Source organism: Oryctolagus cuniculus, chromosome 4 (genome assembly GCF_964237555.1).
Source record: "Oryctolagus cuniculus chromosome 4, mOryCun1.1, whole genome shotgun sequence".
Taxonomy (NCBI): Eukaryota; Metazoa; Chordata; class Mammalia; order Lagomorpha; family Leporidae; genus Oryctolagus; species Oryctolagus cuniculus.
This window is the reverse complement of record NC_091435.1, coordinates 48511148-48534680: the sequence shown is the minus strand read 5'-3', so window position 1 is coordinate 48534680 and position 23533 is coordinate 48511148. Positions and strand designations below refer to the sequence as shown.

Below are 23533 nucleotides of genomic sequence, written 5' to 3'. Positions count from 1 at the left end.
TTCAAAGCTCACATAGTCTGTAACCTTCACTGATTCCTTATGGAATTTCTCCCTATGCTATTTTTATTTTTAAGATTTTATTTATTTATTTGAGAGTTAGAGTTACAGACAGTGAGAAGGAGAGACACAGAAATTTCCTCCATCCATTGGTTTACTCTCCAAATGGCCACAATGGATGGAGTTGCGCCGATCCGAAACAAGGAGCCAGGTGCTTCTTCCCAGTCTCCCATGCAGGTGCAGGGGCCCAAGGACATCTTCTACTTGGGCCATCTTCTACTGCTTTCGCACACCACAGCAGGGAGATGGATTGGAAGAGGAGCAGCTGGGACTAGAACCGGTGCCCATACGGGATGCCAGCACTGCAGGCAGATGATTAACCTACTGCGCCACGGCGCCAGCCCCTCCCTATGCTATTTTTCCTAAGCAATAAATAAATGTTCAACTCCTTGCATATAAAAGTTATTTTATGTTCTTTCTGTATTTTTTGTAAGTAGCATAATGGGAAAGTATGTTCCTAAATCTTAAAATACATTTATTAAATGAATGAATGAATGAATAAATGTTACCCCAATTAAGAGGCTGGCCATGAAGAGAACTTTTCAGTGTAAAGCAAAGGAATAGATTAAATTGCAACTAACATGCAAAAATTCTGAGTAGGAAAGAGCTAAGGCAACCTCCAACTACTATGTTATAGAACAGATGGAAATGATAGAGGCCAGAGGCTTTATTTGGAAATAATGCATTTACTAACATGGGTCATAGAAAATAAACTCCTACAGAAAATAAAACAATCTGTTAATGAGGGCTACTAAGCAACTGTGGTCTCATTTCTAATTAAGTTGATAACTTTTAGTAAGTAAAGTTGACTCTATGGAAAACCATGACTGTTATTTTAAAATTGAGATATTTGGTACAAAATTGCCTATTATCCCCAATACTGCCACTGTGGTTAAAAAAAAAAAAAGGAAATCTAATAGGAAGCTAGCGTGGATGGCAAACGGTCTGGTTTTACAAAGGAAAAACATCAACTTAATATTTAAAAACAAAATATTGGGGGGTCAGCAACGTGGCTCACTTGGTTAAACCTCTGCCTGCGGCGCTGGCATCCCATATGGTCGCCGGTTCTAGTCCTGGTTGCTCCTCTTCCAGTCCAGCTATTTGCTGTGGCCCGGGAAGGCAGTGGAGGATGGCCCAAGTGCTTGGGCCCCTGCACCCGCATGGGAGACCAGGATAAGTACCTGGCTCCTGCCATCGGATCAGCGCGGTGCAGGCCATTGCGGCCATTTGGGGAGTGAACCAATGGAAGAAAGACCTTTCTCTCTGTCTCTCTGTCTAACTCTATCTGTCAAATAAATAATAACAATAAAAAAATTATTGGCCTAACTTAACAAAAGAATAGAAACGTTTTAATCACTACAAGTCAACTTCACAAATGGTAAAACTGTATCTTTTTGCCAACTTTTATGAGCTCTATGCAACTTTTGTCTCTAATTTTTTTCTTTATTGTCTCTCCTAATGACAAATGTCTAAATCTTCATTTCATTTTTGCTTCCATTTTCCTAAATATTTGGGGACTCTTCCTTTTTATTCCATATTTTCATGTTATATTGCTGGCTTCTAGTGTTTCTTTTCAAAGTTTCTGCTTTCGTTCCTTTTTAGCAGTTTTCATTTCTTTCATTTTTCCACTGCCTGTTTCTCATCATTTTACTCTGCTTGTATCAGTTTACTATTTCTTCAGGCAAACAGCAGTCTGGGCAAGAAAGCAAATAAAAAATCCTTACCGCTATTATGTACTATGACCAAGGAAAACATTAATGTGAAAAGTTGAAGCTCATGTACAATTTATCAAATAAATGCAGATTTAAAATTAAATTCCAGGTACTATAAGCATCCAAACAGAAATATTTCTAGGTTGATAGCTACCCAGTGCTATCATCAGTTTTAAAAGTATTATTTTACAACCCTTGAGGGTACCTTTCACTATGCTCATAGTAAGTAATCAAATTTCTAGATATCAAACTGTTTATTATCAAAGAAACTCTGTAAATTCAAGATAAGGAAGCATGATCCAGCTTGCTATTTTCAGAGATAGTATACCTAGCAGCTATTCTTTTGTCAGCCTAAGAAACAAATACAATGCTGATAATTATCTTCTGTCCTCTGGCAATAAGCTCTTACCTTGAAGAAGGGATATTTTTGATATAATACTGTGGAACATAGTAATGACATTAAACACTCCTGAAATAGCTTATAAATGACAATTTTTAACATATTTATTTCCAGTCTCCACTTGGAGATCTCACATTAGCACATCTTCCCAACAGTTCATTACCTCATTAACATGAGTGGGAGGGGGTCAGTGATTAAAACTGCAGCGAAGACTTAACATTAGGAATCCAGTTTTGTGTTGCTTAAATCAGCAAAGAGTGAGAGCAGACCACATTAAGTCTGTCTAATTTCAAGACTGGCTCTTTGATCTGTCAAATCTAGTCTTTTCAACCACCAAAACTGATGTGATTTTGATGGACGTGGCAAGTATACTTCTGAATGGAGATGGCTTATCACTGATTTAAATGACTTTTTTTTTTTTTTTTTTTTTTTTTTTTGACAGGCAGAGTGGACAGTGAGAAAGAGAGACAGAGAGAAAGGTCTTCCTTTTGCCGTTGGTTCACCCTCCAATGGCCGCCGCGGCTGGCGTGCTGCGGCCGGCGCACCGCGCTGATCCGATGGCAGGAGCCAGGAGCCAGGTGCTTTTCCTGGTCTCCCATGGGGTGCAGGGCCCAAGCACCTGGGCCATCCTCCACTGCACTCCCTGGCCACAGCAGAGGGCTGGCCTGGAAGAGGGGCAACCGGGACAGAATCCGGCGCCCCGACCGGGACTAGAACCCGGTGTGCCGGCGCCGCTAGGCGGAGGATTAGCCTAGTGAGCCGCGGCGCCGGCTCGATTTAAATGACTTTTAAAATGTTATTTATTTATTTTATTTGAAAGGCAAATAGACAGATGGCCCATCAGCTGCTTGAGTGCACAAATGCCTGCAACACCAGGGCTGGGTCAGACCAACAGGAGCTGGGAACTCAACCCCAGGTCTCCCACATAGGTGGCAGTACCTGACTACTAGAGCCATTATCTCCTACCTCCTAAGGTATGCATTAGCAGGGAGCTGGATTCCAGATCAGAGCCTCAAATCCAGGAACTCCCATAAGAGATGAGATACAGGCATCCCAAGTGGCATCTACACTGAAATGGCAAACACCAGCCCTTAATTTAATTTTTTCAAGCTGTTTTTAAGAAAAAACTTTCTTAAAACAAAACTCTACAAGTTTAGCCAGAAAAAAGATTTGGTGTGGTGGACTAAGGAGCTCTCCTGTTATCCCTAATTGTTCCCACAAGGTAGCTCCTAAAACAATACTACAGAACCCCCACGACTTCAGAAAGCACAGTTTGAAAATATTTTCTGAAATAATTTTTGTGAGGAAAACAATGGCCATCTCCTTCTGAGAGAAGTCATTTGACTCCTGCAGCAGACAGACTATAAGAGAATTAAAAGCCTATAAAGTTTACTTAAAGGCATTTGAGTGACTTCATTTAGGTCAATAGGATGGTATGTTCAGACACCTGTAGTGAGTGACAGAATGAGGGCAACTGCTAGGAAAACCTTTCTGAATAGAATAAAGAGTCACAAGGACTCCTGATGGATAGGCTGGATTAATCTTGCTTTCTCAGCCTTAGGTCAAATTCTTTGGATCATAAAGCAGTTGTTCCTGCAGAAAGAAGATTCAGAGTGGCAAAAAGAACATAGAACACCAACCGATAATTAAGAATGCTCAAATAACAAAAGAAGCACTTCTTGGGAAGTCAAAAATAGCCAGGTCATCTTCTGCTATACTTAGTAGTTACTCTTTAGAAGTCCTGAAAAAAACCAGTTCAAACTTTTTAAAATAGAAAGATTTATGTGGTCCTATGCTTCCAATATTTATACACTTACTATATTGTTTCCTCAGTTCACTTTAAATATCCATTAAATATTTTTCAAGTTATTAAAGTATTTAAATTTTTGATTAATACCAGCACTTTTGTACTTTATGGGGTGCAGTGCAATAATTTAACCCCCTTTTAACATAAATAATGTTTTACAAACTGAATAAACTATGTGAGTTAATTAACATGAAATACCTTGTTTTGAAGAATTTTGTGTTCTAAATTTAACCTATTGGTAGTCATGATTCATCTGAAAAATTTCCAGAGCTTCCTAATAAGTTTCTTCTCTCTGTTTGCTCCCTTGTATCTATTCTCCATGTGTAACAAAGTGATGTTCCTAAAATATATGTAATTATGCCACTTAACTATTAAAAGTATTTCAGTAGCTCCACACAGTGCACACAACAGTTGTGTTAAGTGATGGAGCTATTCAAATTAAATAATACCCAAATTACAGATAACTAAATTAAAAAGCAGTACTGTCTGGCTCAAGAGTAAGTACAGATAGTAGAGTGCTACTCTTTCATGGATAATATGCAGTGGTCCCCATGGTTCTATGATAGTATGAAAACCACTGACAAACCAAAAACTACTAATAACGAGGCTTTAAAATATATGAAGTAAAACTTGACAGAACTATAAAATGAAATGCACAAATTCGAATTATACTTGGGAGATTTTAACATACTCTTTCAATAAATGACTGGAAAATCGGTTTTTAATACCATAGAAAATTTTAAGAAAAGAACTTTTTAGGGGTGCTGGCACTGTGGTATAGTGGGTTAAAGCCCCAGCCTGCAGCGCCAGCATCCCATATAGGCGCTGGTTCGGTCCTGGCTGCTCCACTTCCAATCCAGCTCCCCATTAATGTACATGGGAAAGAAGTAGAGCATGGTCCAAGTCCTTGGGTCCCCGAACCCATGTGGGAGACTCAGAAGAGGCTCCAAGTTCCTGACTTCAGATCAGCGCAGCTCCAAAACTGTGGCAACTTGGGGACTGAACCAGCGGACGGAAAATCTCTCTCTCTGTCTTTACCTTTCTCTGTAACTCTGTATTTCAAATAAATAAAATAAATCTTTTTTTAGAAAAAGAATTTTTTACAAACTCACCTAATGGACATAAGTAAAACACTAACTAATAAATGTAAAATTCACATTTCTCTCATACACAGATAAAATAATAAAACTGATCTAATATGGAGCTATAAAGCAAATCGAAATAAAATTCAGGAGACTGATATAACATATATTCTCTAATCACAAATAAATTAATAAAACAGCAAGAAAGATAAAACGAAAATTCCCATGTTTGAAAATAGAGGAAAATAAAAAAAATCAACTAAGTTAAATTCCGGATCTTGGAAAGATATAAAAATTTGACAAAACTTAGGCAAGATTGATTACCAACAACAAAAGGTACGCACACCACATAAAAAGCAGTATATCACTATAAATCCAGCAAACATTAAAAAATATAACAATAAAATACTGTATATAATTTTATGTCACTTAGTTTGTAGTCTTGGATATAATGGGAAAAAATAAAACAAAAGGTATAGAACTGATTTAGAAGAAAAAATTTTAAAAAATAATTTTTATTTATTTACTTTCATTTTTTTGAAAGGCAGAGAGAGAGAAAGACAGAAGGAGATATTGCACCTTCTGGTTCACTCTCCAAATGCCTGAAACAACTGGGGCTGGGACAGGCTGAAGCCAGAAGCACAAAACAAAAGAGGTCTCCCATATAAGTGGCAGGGACCTAAGTACTTGAGCCACTATCTATGCCTCCTTAGGTAGACGTTAGCAGGAAGCTGGAAAAGAAGCAGAGAGCTAGCATTCAAACTAGGTACTACAATAAGGGATACGGGTGTCCCAAGTGGCAATTTCCACTGCTGCTGCAAATATACCCAAAGAAAAAACTTCAAAGACTCATGTAACCATTAAAAAAATAAATAAAATCAAGTAGTAAGTGTTGTGGTGCAGTTTAAGCCACAGCTTGGGATGCCTGTATCCCATATCAGAATGGCTGGTTCAAGTCCTGGCTACACTTCTGACCCCGCCTTCTGCTCGTAGGCCTGGAAGACAGTGAATAATGGCCCAGGAACTTGGGTTCTTGCCACCCCCATGGGAAATCTGGATGGAGTTTCTGGCTCTTGGCTTTACCCTGGCCTAACCTCAATTGTTGCAGGCATTTGGGGAGTGAACCAGTGGATAGAAGATCTCTCTGTGCCTCACCTCTCCTTTTGTCACTTGGCCATCAAATAAATAAAATTAAATCAGTGGCTGGAACTCTTCCAACAAAGTGGGATATGCATTTGGTCTACTGGTTAAGACACTGCTTTAGACATCTGTATCTCACATCAAGAATGCCTATATCAGGATCCTTACTCCACTTCTTAGGAGGCAGCAAGTGATGGCTCAAGTTGTTGTCTCTCAGTCACCCATGTTGTAGACCCAGGATTGAATTTCAGGGTTTCTGGTTTTGGCCTGCCCCAGCCCTGGCTGTTGTGGACATTTAAGGAGTGAACAAGCAGATGGACAAACTTTCTCTCTTTGACTCTCAATTAAATAAAATAAATAAAATTTTAAAAAATCTCCCCATAAACATATGGCTTCAATTGCCGGTTCTGTCAAGAATTGAATTAAAAACAAAACAAAACAAAACAAAACAAAACAAAACAAAACAGGAGCTGTTTCCAGAAACGCAAATCACCTATTGGGGAAAATGTGTTGGACGATGGGAAATTCACCCCAACTAATAAGGTTGAAAGCCTACTCCGTCAGCCCCTTTCTTTTGGCCAATTGCCCCAAATGGTATGATCCTGAGTTGAAAGGCTTGACTCTTCAAGAGATATTGTTGGAAGCATTGGAATACCTAAAAATTATGCACAGAATGCCTGGGATGAAGAGTTCTCAGCCTTGTGTTTTATCCATATTGTCAGTCAAAATTCTACAGAAGTATAATTTCCAGAAAAATAATGCTGGCCTGACACTTTAAGATAATGATTCATAACTTTAGAACAGAAAAGGACGAGGCCACTTACAGTCCTGCAGTTAATATGGCAGATATTTCTGGACTGGATCACCCACACTTGCTTGAGGCTCCTTTACCTGCTGGCTCTCTGCAAACAGGACCCCGCAACACCCCAAAACCTGGTGGCCCAACAATATTAGGCAGGGCCAATGCACTGCCCCTGTTTAGCCTGAAACAATTATGAAAGATGAGAACTTTGCCCAAATGTCAAAGATTTGTCATTATCAATCCATTGCTGGGAATGTGAAAGGTTGCAACATGGTCCTGGGAAAGTCTCAAAGATAGTGGTGGTACAGGCTCCGCATCCCTGCTCAGATATACAAATCACCTCCCTGGGAAAATCTGTTGCACCAGGGGAAATTCATCCTAAAAAGGTAATAGAGTTACAAGTATGCTTTTTTAGGTTGCAGTCTTTGTGTAGCAGTTGTCAGCTTCCTACTGTCCTACCTGCATGTCCAAAAATTATCTTTTCATTCTATCTAATTGCTCTTGTGAATTTTTTCACTATCATGCAGTGCTGGTTTCTATCAGTTGCTTCCCATGAAAAGTTTTACTTTGCTTTCTCTTAATTTGCCACCCAGAGACTGAGAGTCCTTTTTCTTTTTCTTGTCATTTCTCTGAAAATTTATTCTTCTTCATTGATGACACTGTATAAGGTAGAATTCTATACCACTTTTTTGAGAACTACTCATTCCCTGGGTGTCTCCATGTATATATATACATGATACATAAATGTTCGTAAACTTACTTGCTTCTTAAAAATATAGAATGTTGGGCCGGCGCTGCGGCTCACTAGGCTAATCCTCCGCCTAGCGGCGCCGGCACACCGGGTTCTAGTCCCGGTCGGGGCGCCAGATTCTGTCCCGGTTGCCCCTCTTCCAGGCCAGCTCTCTGCTGTGGCCAGGGAGTGCAGTGGAGGATGGCCCAAGTGCTTGGGCCCTGCACTCCATGGGAGACCAGGAAAAGCACCTGGCTCCTGGCTCCTGCCATTGGATCAGCACGGTGCACCAGCCACAGCGCGCCGGCCGCGGCGGCCATTGGAGGGTGAACCAACGGCAAAAGAAGACCTTTCTCTCTGTCTCTCTCTCTCACTGTCCACTCTGCCTGTCAAAAAAAAAAAAAACAAAAAACAAAAAAACAAAACAACAACAACAATAACAAAAATATAGAATGTTACATAGAGACTACAAATGAGAGTTCTCTTCTTAGTTCATTTTATGAGACTATACTAGTATAAACAATTCCATATTCTGATAAGAATATCTCAAAAATAAAAATATATATGTCAGTGTCACTTACAAATACAAACACACAAGCACACTTCAAGATAAACATGTGGGTAGCTTCATATTAGACAAGTCAAATCATATAACTCACCACACTAAGAAATTAAAGAAGAAATATTCTTAAGAACATCTCAAAAGGTATAAAATATATAACAAAAGTCAATATTTTGGGTCAGCACTGTGGCACAGTGGGCTAGGCCTCCGCCTGCAGTACCAGCATCCCATATGGGTGCTGGTTCGAGTCCAGGTTATTCCTCTTCTGATCCAACTCTGCTATGGCTTCAGAAAAACAGCAGAATATGGCCCAAGTCCTTGGACCCCTACACCCATATGGGAGACCTGAAAGAAGGTCATGGCTCCTGGCTTCAGATTGGCCCAGCTCCCACCATTGCGGCCATTTGGGAAGTAGACCAGCAGATGGACGACCTTTCTCTCTGTCTCTCCCTCTCTCTGTCTGTAACTCTGCCTCTCAAATAAATAAATAAAATATATTTTAAAAACATTAATATTTTATGCATGATAAAGTAGAAATGGAAGGAGACGTAGTAATTTGATGAATGAAATCCCTAAAAATCCCTATAATGTTGAATAAACTAAACTGTAAGTGGATTATAGATTTAAAAAATATCTTACAGAAAATAATAAAAGATTATTTGGGATAAATAATGATTTCTTAAATAATGCACAAAAAATCATTAATCATAAAGAAAAATACAGATATAATGAATTACATAAAAAGTTATAATGTGAGAAACAAAAACAACACACACACATAAAGAAAATAAATAAAAAATGCAAAAGGGAGTAAAATAGGGAGGAGATACTTGCACAGACATGTCAAGAATTTTAAAGTGATCTAAGATTTTACCTTGCTTGCTGGTTCAAGTCTTGGCTACTCCACTTCCAATCCAGTTCCCTGTTAATTGCCTGGGAAGAGCGCAGAAGATGACCCAAATGCTTGGGTCCCTGCCATGTACAAGGGAGGCCCAGAAGAAGCTCCTGGCTCCTGACTTTGGCCTGGCTCAGCCTTGGCTGTTGCAACCATCTTGGGAATGAACCAGCTGATGGAAGATCTCTCTATCTATCCCTCATTTCTCTGTTTGTAACTCTGACTTTCACATAAATAAATAAAGTCGGACAATTTCTCAGATGTTGGTGAAGACATGGAGAGTCCAGAATCAGAGATGATGGAGAGTTAATTAGAACAAGAACAGTAGCTAAGTCAAACAAGATATGAATTGACCCTGTTCACCATTGTTACCTGGTACATAAAAGGCACTAAATAAAAACAGATTGTGAAAATAAATAGCTGGGAAATAATCATAATTTTTGCCTCATATTTCAATAAAGGAAGAGATTCCCTCAACTACAAAGCAGAAAGTAATAGGCATCTTGCTGGAGTGCTTCCAAGGCTCTCTCCACTCATTTTCTTGAGCCCATGCGAAAAAGGAGTTGAAGAGCCAATGTAGTCAATGAATGGAATTCACTGTTATTATTTTCCCTAGTGAATAGAGCCAAAATGGAAACTTCCCTGGTTCTTTTGGCTGGATGAATTCTGGTCCAACAAGTCCCATCTTTTCACCATCTCTATCATGCTTCCATGCAGGGCAAATAAGGGCAGGATTCTTAATTTCTGACAGCTGAATGAATTGAGTTTCAAAATTTAAATATGGGACTGGAATAACAGGCTTATAACTGGGACTTAGACAAATAATTTTCAATTCAGCTTCATCACAGAGGTCTGCTTAGGGATCATGGATGAGCTAACACAAATGATCAGGTTATCAAATCAGAGTTTTACAAACCAGACATCTAACCAACTATCAAGCTTTGCTAAAAACTTCAAGTATAGAAGCAATCAAAAGACCCAAGGAAAGCAGTGAATGATCTGGGGCATCTGATATGGGACCCCAGGTCTTCCAGTCCTGGATAAGTACTTGTTAGCTCAGACTCATTCTCTAAGCAAAGTTCACAGGTCACCTCATAAAATGTGGAACATTTATGTCACATCTGCAATATACTTTAGGGAGTTGAATAGGTTATATGACATTCTCCTAAAGGATGTGCTTATTCATAATCCTATTATAGATTCTACATTGTGTTTACCATGGAGAATCCTAATTGGGACTTTCTGTCCAAAGGATGCCATAAATAAGAACTATCCTCTTACTAAATCTCATTAGTCTATTTATCAAGGGCATCAGTTATCAACATGTTTATGTGAAGACATAATTGAGGCATCTACTATTTTCTTACCCTAGGAATGTTCCCTGAAAGTCAAAAGAGAAACGGCCACAGGCCAACTGTTGAAACTCCTTCCCTGAAGAGTTATCTAGTTTTTGCCTATATCACTGAAAAAGTTAATGTTTTAATCTCCAAAAGAATATGCTTTTTAACTATTTTTTGCATTAATCACACTGTGTTGGAAAAGTCTCAGACTTTTCTATCTGAATGAACAAAAAATGAATGAATAGCAATATAATATAGCCACTTCAAAAGCTAATAAATAAAATTTTCATTAAAAATTAACTAGGAAAAGAGATTATCACTATGATTCCTGTTGTTTTAAATACTATATGCAGGCTGGCGCCGTGACTCACTAGGTTAATCCTCTGCCTGCGGCGCTAGCACTCTGGGTTCTAGTCCCGCTCAGGGCGCCGGTTCTGTCCTGGTTGCTCCTCTTCCACTCCAGCTCTCTGCTGTGGCTCGGGAAGGCAGTGGAGGATGGCCCAAGTGCTTGGGCCCTGCACTCGTGTGGGAGACTGGGAGGAAGCACCTGGCTCCTGGCTTCGGATTGGCACAGCGCACCAGCCATGGTGGCCATTTCGGGGGTGAACCAATGGAAGGAAGACCTTTCTCTCTGTCTCTCTCTCTCACTGTCTAACTCTGCCTGCCAAAAAATAAAAAATAAATACATAAATACTATATGCAGTTAAAGGTAATATAATCCTTTTCTTTCAACAGTGACCTCATATTCTTTTGTGCTTTCCACGTGATTTTTGAGACTGTTAATATTCATGATTAAGAAAATTAGAAGAATAACATCAGTTTAAATATTTATTTGTTGCTTATTTTGAAAAATAGATCTTCTTTTAAAAAAGATTTATTTATTTATTTGAAAATCAGAATTACAGAGATAGAGGGAGAGACAGAGAGAGAGGTCTTCCATCCACTGATTCATTCCCCAGCTGGCCGCAATGGCCGGGGATGGGCCTGGCTGAAGTCAGGAGCCAAGAGCTTTATCCAGGTATCCCACATGGGTAGCAAGGTCTCAAGCACTTGGGCCATCTTCTGCTGTTTTCCCCAGACCATCAGCAAGGAGCTGGTTTGGAAGTGGCGCTGCTGAAACAAACCAGCGCTTACATGGGATGCCAGCACTGCAAGTGGTAGCTTTGATGAATGAAATCCCTAAAACACCACAATGTCAGCCCTGAAAAATAGCCCTTCCTATTATTGCATTCCATCCTTAAACTGAGCAAAGTTAGGGACCCCCTTCTTGCTCTCAACCAACCCTAGTAATTCCCTCTATTATAGGCCTTAACACATGTTATGAGAATTGCTCCGAAGATCTTAAAAACAAGGATCATTTTCTATTTATTTTAGTATCTGCAGTGCTTAGTAAAGGTTCACATACAAAATAAATATTTAATATATATATTGGAAAAATTAATAAATATTGACAAGGCAACTGTATTTCATATTGTTAATTTAGATTTTGGATGCATTGTTATAAACAAAAATACAACAGCTACAAACTTTAGCTTTGGACGTTTCAACCTTTTACACCTTCATTTACTGTAGAAAATTCTGGTCAGTAAATTCTTGTTAAAAAGGAGTGTGCACTTCACACAAAGTATAGATTTTTTTAATCTCATAGTCTCTGAATTCTGCCACCTAATTTAAAAAATGAATTAAAACAGAAAGAAAGAAGGTGGAGAAGAGGAAGAGGAGCAGGAATAAGAAGAGAGTAGTCATAGCAGCAGTAGTTCGCTTTTGTTTTCTGGATTCCAAGCATATAATTAAGCATATGATGACACTATGTAACATTAATTGAATTATTTTAACCCTAAAAAGAAAACACAAGCATAGCAGAAAGTGTGCTCAAAATCTTCCATGCTGATAGAACCATTAATCCAAAGATTATTTTTCCATCACAACTCTCCACATCAATTTTCTGGTCACTACGCTAATGAATAATGAAGACATACATTCCACAGTCATTAGGTGTCTCTTGACTTAGGTATAGAATATCAGAGAACAGATGTCAGTGATTTTTTTTTAATGTTTCTTTTTAAGAAACGATTCTTGCTGTCAGAGTACCACTTTTAAGGATTGTTATGTGGATGATTTATACAAATTTTCAAGTTGTTATCAAATACGCCAAGGTTCCTTTTTCAATGAATTCACAAAGTGAATTTTACTTGTTAAGTAGTGTGAAAAGAAAACCAAAAGGGGTCACTATTTTATATGTGATTGATTTCCTTCTGGGAAATGGATGACATGATCCATTACTGCAATAAGATACCTACATTTTTGTTATAAATCATACTCTTCAGTTCACACTTCCCACCTAAAAATCATGTAATTTTCTGCTGCACAAATATTATGGCCACTTTCTAAAAAAATAAGATGTATATCATTTTCAGTATATTTTCCCACTCAATAATTCTTAATATTTCTAAATATAAATAAGGTAAAAGAAGTAGATTATATAGTATATACATAGTATATAATACAATGAGCAGCTCAGATTAGCATGGCCACTGCACAAGCATGACATGCAAATTCAAGAAGTGTTCCATATTTTTCTCATTTAAAAAATAAGTGACCAGTTCAAAAATTATTTTGAGAAGTGATGATAAATGTATATATATATTTTTTTAATTGACAGGTAGAGTTATAGACAGAGAAAGAGAGACACAGAAAAAGGTCTTCCTCCCGCTGGTTCACTCCCCAAATGGCCGCCGGCGCTGCGCCGATCTGAAGCCAGGAGCCAGGTGCTTCTTCCTGGTCTCCCATGCGGGTGCAGGGGCCCAAGCATTTGGGCCATCCTCCACTGCTCTCCCGGGCCACAGCAGAGGAGCAACCAGGACTAGAACCCGGCGCCCATATGGGATGCCGGCACCACAAGCGGAGGATTGTGAGCCATGGCGCCAGCCTGATAAATGCATACTTTGAAAAGGCACTCCATGAGTAAAATTGGCTTATATTCAATGATTCCTTATATCTTTGCCTCATTCTTATCTTCCTTTTTAATTACCTTATCTTTTATTTTTTTTTTTTTATTTAGTAAATATAAATTTTCAAAGTACAGTTTATGGATTACAATGGCTTCCTCCCAATAATTTCCCTCCCACTCGCACCCCTCCCATCTCCCGCTCCCTCTCCCATTCCATTCACATCAAGATTCATTTTCTTTTTTATTTATTTATTTATTTATTTTTTTTTTTTGACAGGCAGAGTGGACAGAGAGAGAGAGAGACAGAGAGAAAGGTCTTCCTTTGCCGTTGGTTCACCCTCCAATGGCTGCCGCGGCCGGCGCACCACGCTGATTTGATGGCAGGAGCCAGGTACTTATCCTGGTCTCCCATGGGGTGCAGGGCCCAAGCACTTGGGCCATCCTCCACTGCACTCCCGGGCCACAGCAGAGAGCTGACCTGGAAGAGGGGCAACCGGGACAGAATCTGGCGCCCTGACCAGGACTAGAACACGGTGTGCCGGCGCTGCAAGGTGGAGGATTAGCCTAGTGAGCCGCGGCGCTGGCCTAAGATTCATTTTCAATTATCTTTATATAAAGAAGATCAATTCAGTATATATTAAGTAAAGATTTCATCAGTTTGCACGCACACAGAAACACAAAGTGTAAAATACCATTTCAGTACTAGTTATAGCATTACTTCACATTGGACAACACACTAAGGACAGATCCCACATGAAAAGTAAGTACACAGTGACTCCTGTTGTTGACTTAACAATGTGACACTCTTGTTTATGGTGTCAGTAATCTCCCTAGGCTCTAGTCATGAGTTGCCAAGGCTATGGAAGCCTTTTGAGTTCGCCGACTTTGATCTTATTCCTACAGGGTCATAGTCAAAGTGGAAGTTATCTCCTCCCTTCAGAGAAAGGTACCTCCTTCTTTGATGGCCCCGTTCTTTCCACTGGGATCTCACTCGCAGAGATCGTTCATTTAGGTCTCCTTTTTTTTTTTTTTTTTTTCCCAGTGTCTTGGCTTTCCATGCCTAAAATACTCTCATGGGCTCTTCAGCCATATCCGAATGCCTTAAGGGCTGATTCTGAGGCCACAGTGCTGTTTAGGACATCTGCCATTCTATGAGCCTACTGTGTATCCGGCTTCCCATGATGGATCGTTCTCTCCCTCTTTGATTCTATCAGCTAGTATTAGCAGACACTAGATTTGTTTGTGTGATCCCTTTGACTCTTAGACCTATCAGTGTGATCAATTGTGAACTGAAATTGATCCCTTGTACTAGTGAGATGGCATTGGTACATGCCACCTTGATGGGATTGTATTGGAATCCCCTGGCATGATTCTAACTCCACCATTTGGGGCAAGTCCGATTGAGCGTGTACCAAATTGTACATCTCCTCCCTTATCTTTTATTTAAGAATTTATTTATTTCAAAGACAAAGCAACAGAGAGTGCAAGGGAGAAACAGAGAAAAAGAAAGAGAGAGAGAGAAAGAGAGAGAGATTATCTTCCTCCACTGGTTCATTCCTCAAATGGCAGCTATACCCAGGGCTGGGCCAGGCACAAAGCAGCCAGGTACTCCATCCTGGTCTCCCACATGGGTGGCAGGGGCCCAGTTATTTGGGCTATCTTCTGCTATCTTCCTTAGGTACATTAGCAGGAAGCTGGATCAGAAGTGGAACAGCTGGGAATCAAACCAGCACTCAGATATGGGATGTTGGTGTTGTAAGTAGTGTCTCAATTTACTGCATCACAACACTGGCCTCTAAATTACCTTACTTTAAAAAAATAATTTTATTTATTTGAAACAGAAAGAGATCTCATATTTGCTAGTTCACTCTGCAAATGCCTGTAACAACCAGGGCTGAGTGAGGCCAAAGCTAGCAGCCTGGAACTTAATTTGAGTCTCCCATGTGGGTGGCATGGACCCAGCTATTTGAATCATTAACATTGCTTCAAAGACGTGCGTTAGTAGTAAGTTAGAGTGGAGAAAAGAGACTTGAACCCAAGCATTTCAGTTTGTGATCAAGACACTCCAAGTGGTAGCTTAACAGCTGTGCCAAATACCCATCACTCATTTTATCTTCTTAAAACAGTTTGGAGACATAAACTTGAGAGAATTTTATAAAACTTACATGTAAAAATGTTCATGGAAGATGAAATTCAAAGTTTATTTGGTGCAAAAATTTTTGAGACTCATACTAGGGGTCTTCAAAAACTTCATGAAAATGCATATTATGAAAAAAAAATATTCATAGGTTTCAAAACTGTTTTGTATCAAAATAAACTTTCATTCAGAGGAAGAGAGAGAGGGAAGAGGAGACAGGGAAGAAAAAGAGAAAGAGAGAGAGGGGGAGAGAGAGAGAGAAAGGGAGCACTTCTATCCACTGATTCGTTCCCCAAATGCCCCCAACATCTGGGACTGGGCTGGGTTAGAGCTAGGAACCAGGGACTCAATCTAGGTCTCCCATGTGGGTGGTAGGAACCCAATTACTTGAGACATCACTGCTACCTCCCAGGATACTCATTGGAGGGAAGCTGGAGTCAGGAGTCAGGAGCCAGAGCTAGGAAGAACCTAGCACTCCTACGTGAAACACAGACATTTTAACTGCTAGGTTAGCTACCCACACCCAAGCTAATCATTTAATTCCATTTCTCTATTATACTTCAGAAGTAACCTTTTTATCTTCATGCTTTATGAATCCAATGAAAGATCCTAATTTTTCCATTTCTTTGTGGATAGGTTAAAAAGTTAAAAAAAAGAATTTTAAAAAGAATATTATACAGCAACTAATACCTCTTTTTAAAATGTAACAGTAAAAAATTTATTAGAATGTTGATTTTCATTTAAGTAACCATATTCATAAAAATATGCAGATTAATATTTATAGAATATTTGGTTATAGAATATCATCTTTTTTAACATTTTTTTTAGAATATCATCTTTTTAAAAGCTAAAGTTCTAAACACTATACAGACTGCCTATTTAATTTAAATACAAATAATTTCTGATAAAAATAAATGAACATAAATACAGCCATGGAGGACATAAAGTATCTGTCAACAGACATATGCAGATATAAGTTTAGTCTTTAAAAAAACAGCACTACCGGGCCGGCGCCACGGCTCACTAGGCTAATCCTCCACCTTGCGGCGCCGGTACCCTGGGTTCTAGTCCCAGTCGGGGCGCCGGATTCTGTCCTGGTTGTCCCTCTTCCAGGCCAGCTCTCTGCTGTGGCCAGGGAGTGCAGTGGAGGATGGCCCAAGTGCTTGGGCCCTGCACCCCATGGGAGACCAGGAGAAGCACCTGGCTCCTGGCTTCAGATCAGCACGGTGCACCAGCCACAGCGCGCCGGCCGCGGCAGCCATTGGAGGGTGAACCAACAGCAAAGGAAGACCTTTCTCTCTGTCTCTCTCTCTCACTGTCCACTCTGCCTGTCAGAAAAAACAAAACAAAACAAAACAAAAAAAAACAGCACTTCCAAAATGTTCTACCTTTTTGCCTCTTGACTACCCTTTCCAGGTCTTCTCCCTTCTGGGTACCATTCAATGTTCACAATATCAGGCAAGGCAATATTTGCTTGCTTACTTTCTAATTGCTCTTTGCAAATGCAAATAAGGATCTGATATTAGTCCTTCATAGTCTGACTAAAACTCATACAAATCAATGTATTTAGTCTCTTGGTCATTTGCATTTAAAACCTCTTTAACTCTTACTGTGGAATAAAAGGATTACCTTTTGTAAAGAAAGGTAAGGCAGTAACTAAGTAAAGATGATTTGGAAGACAGGCAAAGGAAGCTTCTTTGTAAGTGACAGTGATATAATAGAGCTATCTGATGATAAAATTACTGTAGTCTTTTATTTTTTTCTTTTTTGAAGTCAAGGACAGGAGACAAAAGAGATACTATGTCAGCTATTATCATTTTATCCTTTATCTTTTTAACCCCAGGATTTATAGATGTGGGGGATCAAACCATTTTGTGTGCCTGTAGCTTGGGCATCCAGCTCATTTTTCTTTATCGTCAGAATCACACAGCCAAAACTGAGAGTTTCAACTGCTTCAAGTAGCTCCAAAACCTCTCACGCAGCCCAGGAAGAACACAGAGAGAGACTGCAGAGCAGTTGCTCAAAGAAAAGAATGGCTGGTGTCACAGCCTTTCCCAATCACAAATGATTACATGAAAACCTATACTCACTGTGATGGAGATGTCAGTTTTGTGCCCTGCCAATTTGTTACTAAAGTAATACGGTACTCAAGTTATTCTTTTTAGAGGTTTAGATAAGAGCACAGAGAAGTGGCCACTAAGGAAGAGCTTGTTTTGTGTAAGCCTTGAGTCTCATCTATCTGCATGTTCTTCGTGATTATGACTAAATGTTATATGATGGTAGGAGAAATTCGTTAAATGGACAAAAAATCTAAAGCTAAAACCATGTTTTGGCTATATAAAAGTAATACTTATCTAAATAAATTATGTGAATTGCTTTAAACTTATGCCTAATTACCACGCAGCACAATAATGATTACATCATTATTTCTGTCAGATTAACTTTGCTATAAATTTGATTACAGGGGCAAATTCTAAATACGCAGCCCTTATGATTTACTGTTTTAAACAACTATTTACTAAGCCCTTTCCACATGACAGAGACTGAATGAAATGGTGGGGATAAAAACAATGAAACATCTCTGTTCTCATGGGGATTACAGTCTTGTTGAAGAGACAGACGAGTATAGACAAATGCCTAGCAAAGAAACTAACAAAAAAACACATATTTTTAATGAAGGTAAAGATAAGCACAGAATATCAGTACCAGTGCTGGGGTGTCAGCAAGACTACAATAATAAGCTGTGAGAACTGATTCCTGAAGAACCAGTAAAGTTAGCCGGGAGAGAGAGGAGGATGAAGTGAACTATCTGGCAAAAGGATCAGGAAATATACTGGCCTCAGAAATTAGACACTGTATAGAGTGTTCGAAGAACTGCTCGGTTGAAACACAATGCAACAAGAGTCCTAAGAGAATGAAACTAGTGATGTAAGGAGAAGCCAAAACAAAAGAAGACTTGAATATGATAGCAACAGTTTGAAATCTTGCTGGTAACAGGGAATTCTATAGGATTTCCAGAAGAATAATGGTGCATTCAGATTTACATTTCAGTTGTATCACTTTGGCTTCACTGTGAAGAATGAAGTGGTAGAGCTCACAACTGGAGACTGGCAGGAAGGTCATGAGTCAGTCGGATATATCTGGTGAAGGGTGCTGGTGGCTGAGGTTAGGCTATTAGGGATGAAGAGAGATGGATACATTTGAGAAATATTTTAACAGGAACAAATGAGACATCTTAGTGATTGATTAAACATAAGGAGAAGAAGGGAGCTGGAGACAGATTTCAGACTTAGGAAAATGCACGGTGATATGGCATTTACCAAGAGCAAAGTGGGAGAAGATGCACATTGGTGAGGTTTCTGTTTTGTTTATTTTGGGGAGGAGGGGCTCAGAGAGCATTAGAAATTAAGAGCTTTAATTTGACTCTTTGAGTTTTATTTGTTAGGGGATGTCTTATAAGCAGATGAATATATGGGTTTAAGGCTAAGGAGAAAGTTCTGAGCCAAGACATACACTCCTTTTTGGGAGACATCATTTTGTAACATATGAAAGCCATCAGAATGAGACAAGGACTAATATCAACAGACTAATGACACCCAGAATTTTGAGGATGAGCTGATCACAAGCAAATTAAGAAAAATACAAAGAAGGAATAACCAAAGAAGTGTGTGGTGGGTGTTAGGGGGAGGAAGAAAAAAGCAGATGATCATGAATGTCAAGGGAAGAGAATGTTTTGAGAGTCAACAAAGTTAAGTACAGTAGAGTATAAACTGCAGTAGCCTTTCTGGAAAACAATTCAGCATAACCATTATATTGATACTCAGTTCTACTTCTTGATATTTAAATCAGAAAAATGCTAATATACCTGTTCATTCAGACAAAATTAAGAACTCTTTGTAAACTCCAAAAAAAAAAAAAAAAGGAGGCTGCAGGGTCTGGGAAAGATATCATGTCTGGCAGCACAAAAAAGCCCAAGAGGGTGCAGGTTTTCGAGGAGAAACAAAAAGAGAAGCAGAAGAAACCTGAAGAGCTAAAAGTATAGTTAGAGAGGAAGAGCCTGCTGGCCACAGTGAAATGAAAACTCACAAAAAGTAGTCTGTTCCTTTGTTTCTGAGGCATTGGTAACCGTGTATTCCATTCCTATCTAAACATCTAGATTCCCTATCATGTACTGCCTTGCAGCCTGTTGTACATTTAAGAACAAACTTTTACAAAAAAACAAAAAAAAAAACTAGCCAGCGCCACGGCTCACCGGGTTCTAGTCCCTGTTGGGGCGCCAGATTCTGTCCCAGTTGCTCCTCTTCCAGTCCAACTCTCTGCTGTGGCCCAGGAATGCAGTGGAGGATGGCCCAGGTGCTTGGGCCCTGTACCCACCTGCTCCTGGCTTCGGATCAGCGCAGCACGCCGGCCGCAGTGCATCGGCCATGGCAGCCATCTGGGGGGTGAACCAATGGAAGGAAGACCTTTCTCTCTGTCTCTCTCTGTCACTGTCTAACTCTGTCAAAAAAAAAAAAAAAAATCATAGAGTAGCTGTTTGCACTCAGCCATTCTTACTTAGCTATGAATTTAAAGTAAACACAGACCAGAAACCTGCCATAGTTTGCTCTTTGGTATTTGTTCTAACCTGAATTTTTATCACCTGGAAATAAACTAAAACAGGTAAGCATCCAAAAGTAGAGTATTAAATAGAATACAATAAAGTGATCCTCCTAAATATTTCACAGATTAAGGAGAATAAAATAGAGGGAAAAGACAAAGAAATATTAAATACAAAAAAGGGGGAAGTTATGGACAATATACATGCTAGTTGCTATTTTTAATGTATTTCTTTATGTGTATATAATTGTATAGAAAAAGTTTGAAAGAGAATATACCAGGCTGGCGCCGCGGCTCACTTGGCTAATCCTCCGCCTGCGGCGTCGGCACCCAGGATTCTAGTCCCGGTTGGGGCGCCGGATTCTGTCCCAGTTGCCCCTCTTCCAGTCCAGTTCTCTGCTGTGGCCCTAGAAGTGGAGGATGGCCCAAGTGCTTGGGCCCTGTACCTGTATGGGAGACCAGGAGGAAGCACCTGGCTCCTGGCTTCGGATCGGCACAGCATGCTGGCTGTGGTGGCCATTTTGGGGGTGAACCAACAGAAGGAAGACCTTTCTCTCTGTCTCTCTCTCTGTGTCAGAAAAAAAAAAAAAAAAAAAAAAAAGAATATATACCAAACATGTCCAATAGTTCACTCTGTGAAGAAAGTTGGTATTTGGCTGGGTATATGGCCAAGGGGGATTTTGTTTGACCTACATTATTTTACTTATTTTTTAAATGTAAATGTTTCCATGAATTATATAATTAAAAATACAATTTCAAAATTCTATCAACTGGGACCAGTGTCGTAGCACTGCAAGTTGAGATACTGCATGCAATACTGACATACTATATCTGGAGCACTGGTTCCAGTCCTGGTTATTCCACCTCTGATCCAGTTTTCTGCTAATGTGCCTGGGAAGGCAGTGGAAGATAGCTCAAATATTTGAGCCCCTGTCATCTACATAGGAGATCAGGATGGAGTTCCTGGCTCCCGACTAGGGCCTGGCCGACCCAGCTGTTGCAGTGATTTCTGAAGTGAACTAGAGGGATCTCTCTCTCTCTCTCTTTCTCCCTCTCTGCCTTATAAATAAATAAATAAATGTTTTAAAAAATAAAATTCTTGGGGCCGGTGCTGTGACATAATGGGTAAACCACAACCTGCAATGCCGGCATCCCACATGGGCGCTGGTTTAAGTCTATTTCCAATTCAGCTCTCTGTTGTGGCCTGGGAAAGCAGTAGAAAATGGTCCAAGTCCTTGGGCCCCAGCCCCTGCATGAGAGACCTAGAAGAAGCTCCTGGCTTCAGTTCAACGCAGCTCCAGCAGTTTCGGCCAATTGGGGAGCGAACCAGGGGATGGAAGATCTCTCTCTCTTTGCCTCTCCTTTTCTCTCTGTGTAACTCTGACCTTCAAATAAATAAACAAATCTTTTAAAAAAATAAAATAAAATTTTATCAAACACATTTTAAAAATAGATCAGGTAAAATTAGAAAAATATCCTCTTACAATTAAGGGGGCTTTAAAAACTTTAATTAGAATAGCTTTATAAGGGTAAAGGAAATAAAAGATAGAGTTAAGACAAACTGGAAGAAAAGAAGGAGATGGAATATAACACACAGAAAGCTAAGTGATGAACAGGAAGAAAAAAAAAACTCAGTGTTGGAGTTTTCATGAAGAAGAGAAGAAAAATAATACTGTCAATTATGCCTGGTCGTTTAGTCATGAATTAAAAAAAATGTTGGGGGTCACAATGCTAATAATTCATCACAAGATTTAATATCTGTTAAATGATATACAGGTTAACAATGGCAAGGTCCAAATAGAAATCATTAATTGAGAAGTCAGAACAATGAAATTTGGGTTAGAAAAATGGCTTAGAGAAGGATTTAGAAAATATCTCAAAGCTGACCAACCAAGAGATAAAGGGAAAGGAAGATAGAGTTTTCAGTGTCTTCTTTTCTTACAGGAAAGGCTGACATCAGAAGTATACAAAGAAATGGTCTAAGTACCAGATGAGAAATGTCGAGAAAAGCTTCTGGTAGGTACCACCAAGACTCACTGTAATATGCTGACAAATAAATCAGGTACACAAATGAGGCTCCGTATTGATATTAGTTTCATGTTTAGGTACTGGCATATGTACACTGCTGTGTATTAGCCAAAAGTTGGAAAAAAAGCACATTGCCAGAAGAGGTAGTGAATGATAAAGTACAATTTAACTATATTTTAAATATCACAGAGAATTTTTATTCAACATTAAATAACAAAAATTACTTGACAGTAGGTTATAATTTGAAACCTCTTTTGGAATTATAATAAGAATGACCCCAAATACCTTAGTTTTGAAGAAAATCAAAATATAAGCACATTTCAGAAAGTTTGTGGAAAAGCAGAATTAAAATATAAGCTTATTTTAGTGCACAAATATTTTGAAATAATATTTAATTTGTTTCATAATACACATTCTATACAAACATTTTGAAGACTCCTATTTCTTGGTAGCCAGGCCCTTCTGGAAAATTCTTATAAGGGAAATAAGTGCTAACAATGAGCAACAACTTCCTAGGGGGCTAACTCATCCACAACATTACCAAAAAATACATCTTATTCTATGACTACTTTTACAGAAGGATGGAGGGGCTGCTCAGACTCTGGTGAAAGAAAGTATAGTGTGATGAACTTGAGGCTTGGGATGGGCTTGGTAAGCAAACAACTTTGCACCATAGTAGTCATGGTGCTTTTCTAAGACAATCCACCCCATTCCTATATTTCACTGCAACATAGGAGCTGAAAGAGAGGGGGTGAGGTCTTTTGTAAGTGCAGCTTTAGGAGGAATAATCACTGACATCTACACAGGAAGCCCTTCATTTTGGGGCCTGATATATTTTGCTTCACCTATTTAAATTATGTGAGAAGCCAAAAGACACTTTGAATTAACAGTGCTCACCTTAACAGTTCTATCTGTAGAACAGGCAAATTCCTTCTCTGACTTATCATACAGGCTGCTTTCTGTGAATCAGAAGAGAACAACCAACTTCGATCATTTGAACATGGAGCATCAACTAACACCTGGAAAAGAAAAAGGACGAACGATGCAAATCTGCACTGAAAATACATGCAAAGCAACAAATAAATTAATATTTTTCTTTGAAGCTTAAAACACATCAAGGTAAATTTTCTCTGACATTTTTGCACTAACACTTAGAAAAATTATCTATATACTTTTCAGTGTTTGTTTCATTTAGAAGAGGAAGATGATAAGACTAGAGGTTTATTAAGCTTAGATTTGACACTCTTGATGAACACAAGCCAAATCTTTACAAAAAATACCCAACTTAAACAGAT

The 23533-nt window shown here is 39.2% G+C and overlaps 1 protein-coding gene and 1 pseudogene across 6 annotated transcripts in view; one reads left to right on the top strand and one right to left on the bottom strand.

Annotated features, from left to right (window-relative positions):
* Positions 1–23533, bottom strand: part of NSUN3 (NOP2/Sun RNA methyltransferase 3) — an 88501-nt gene that overhangs the window by 17360 nt on the left and 47608 nt on the right. For 3 of the 6 annotated variants that reach the window (XM_002716753.5, XM_051819162.2, XM_051819166.2), the window contains one exon: positions 23136–23257. In XM_002716753.5, the coding sequence (XP_002716799.1) occupies positions 23136–23257 (122 nt within the window). Of the gene's footprint in view, positions 1–19866; positions 20112–20656; positions 20779–21347; positions 21596–23135; positions 23258–23533 lie in introns of those variants that run through there. The other 3 variants (XM_070071939.1, XM_070071940.1, XR_007908929.2) reach the window with 2 other exon arrangements.
* LOC127483055 (U6 spliceosomal RNA) lies at positions 13008–13106 on the top strand (annotated as a pseudogene).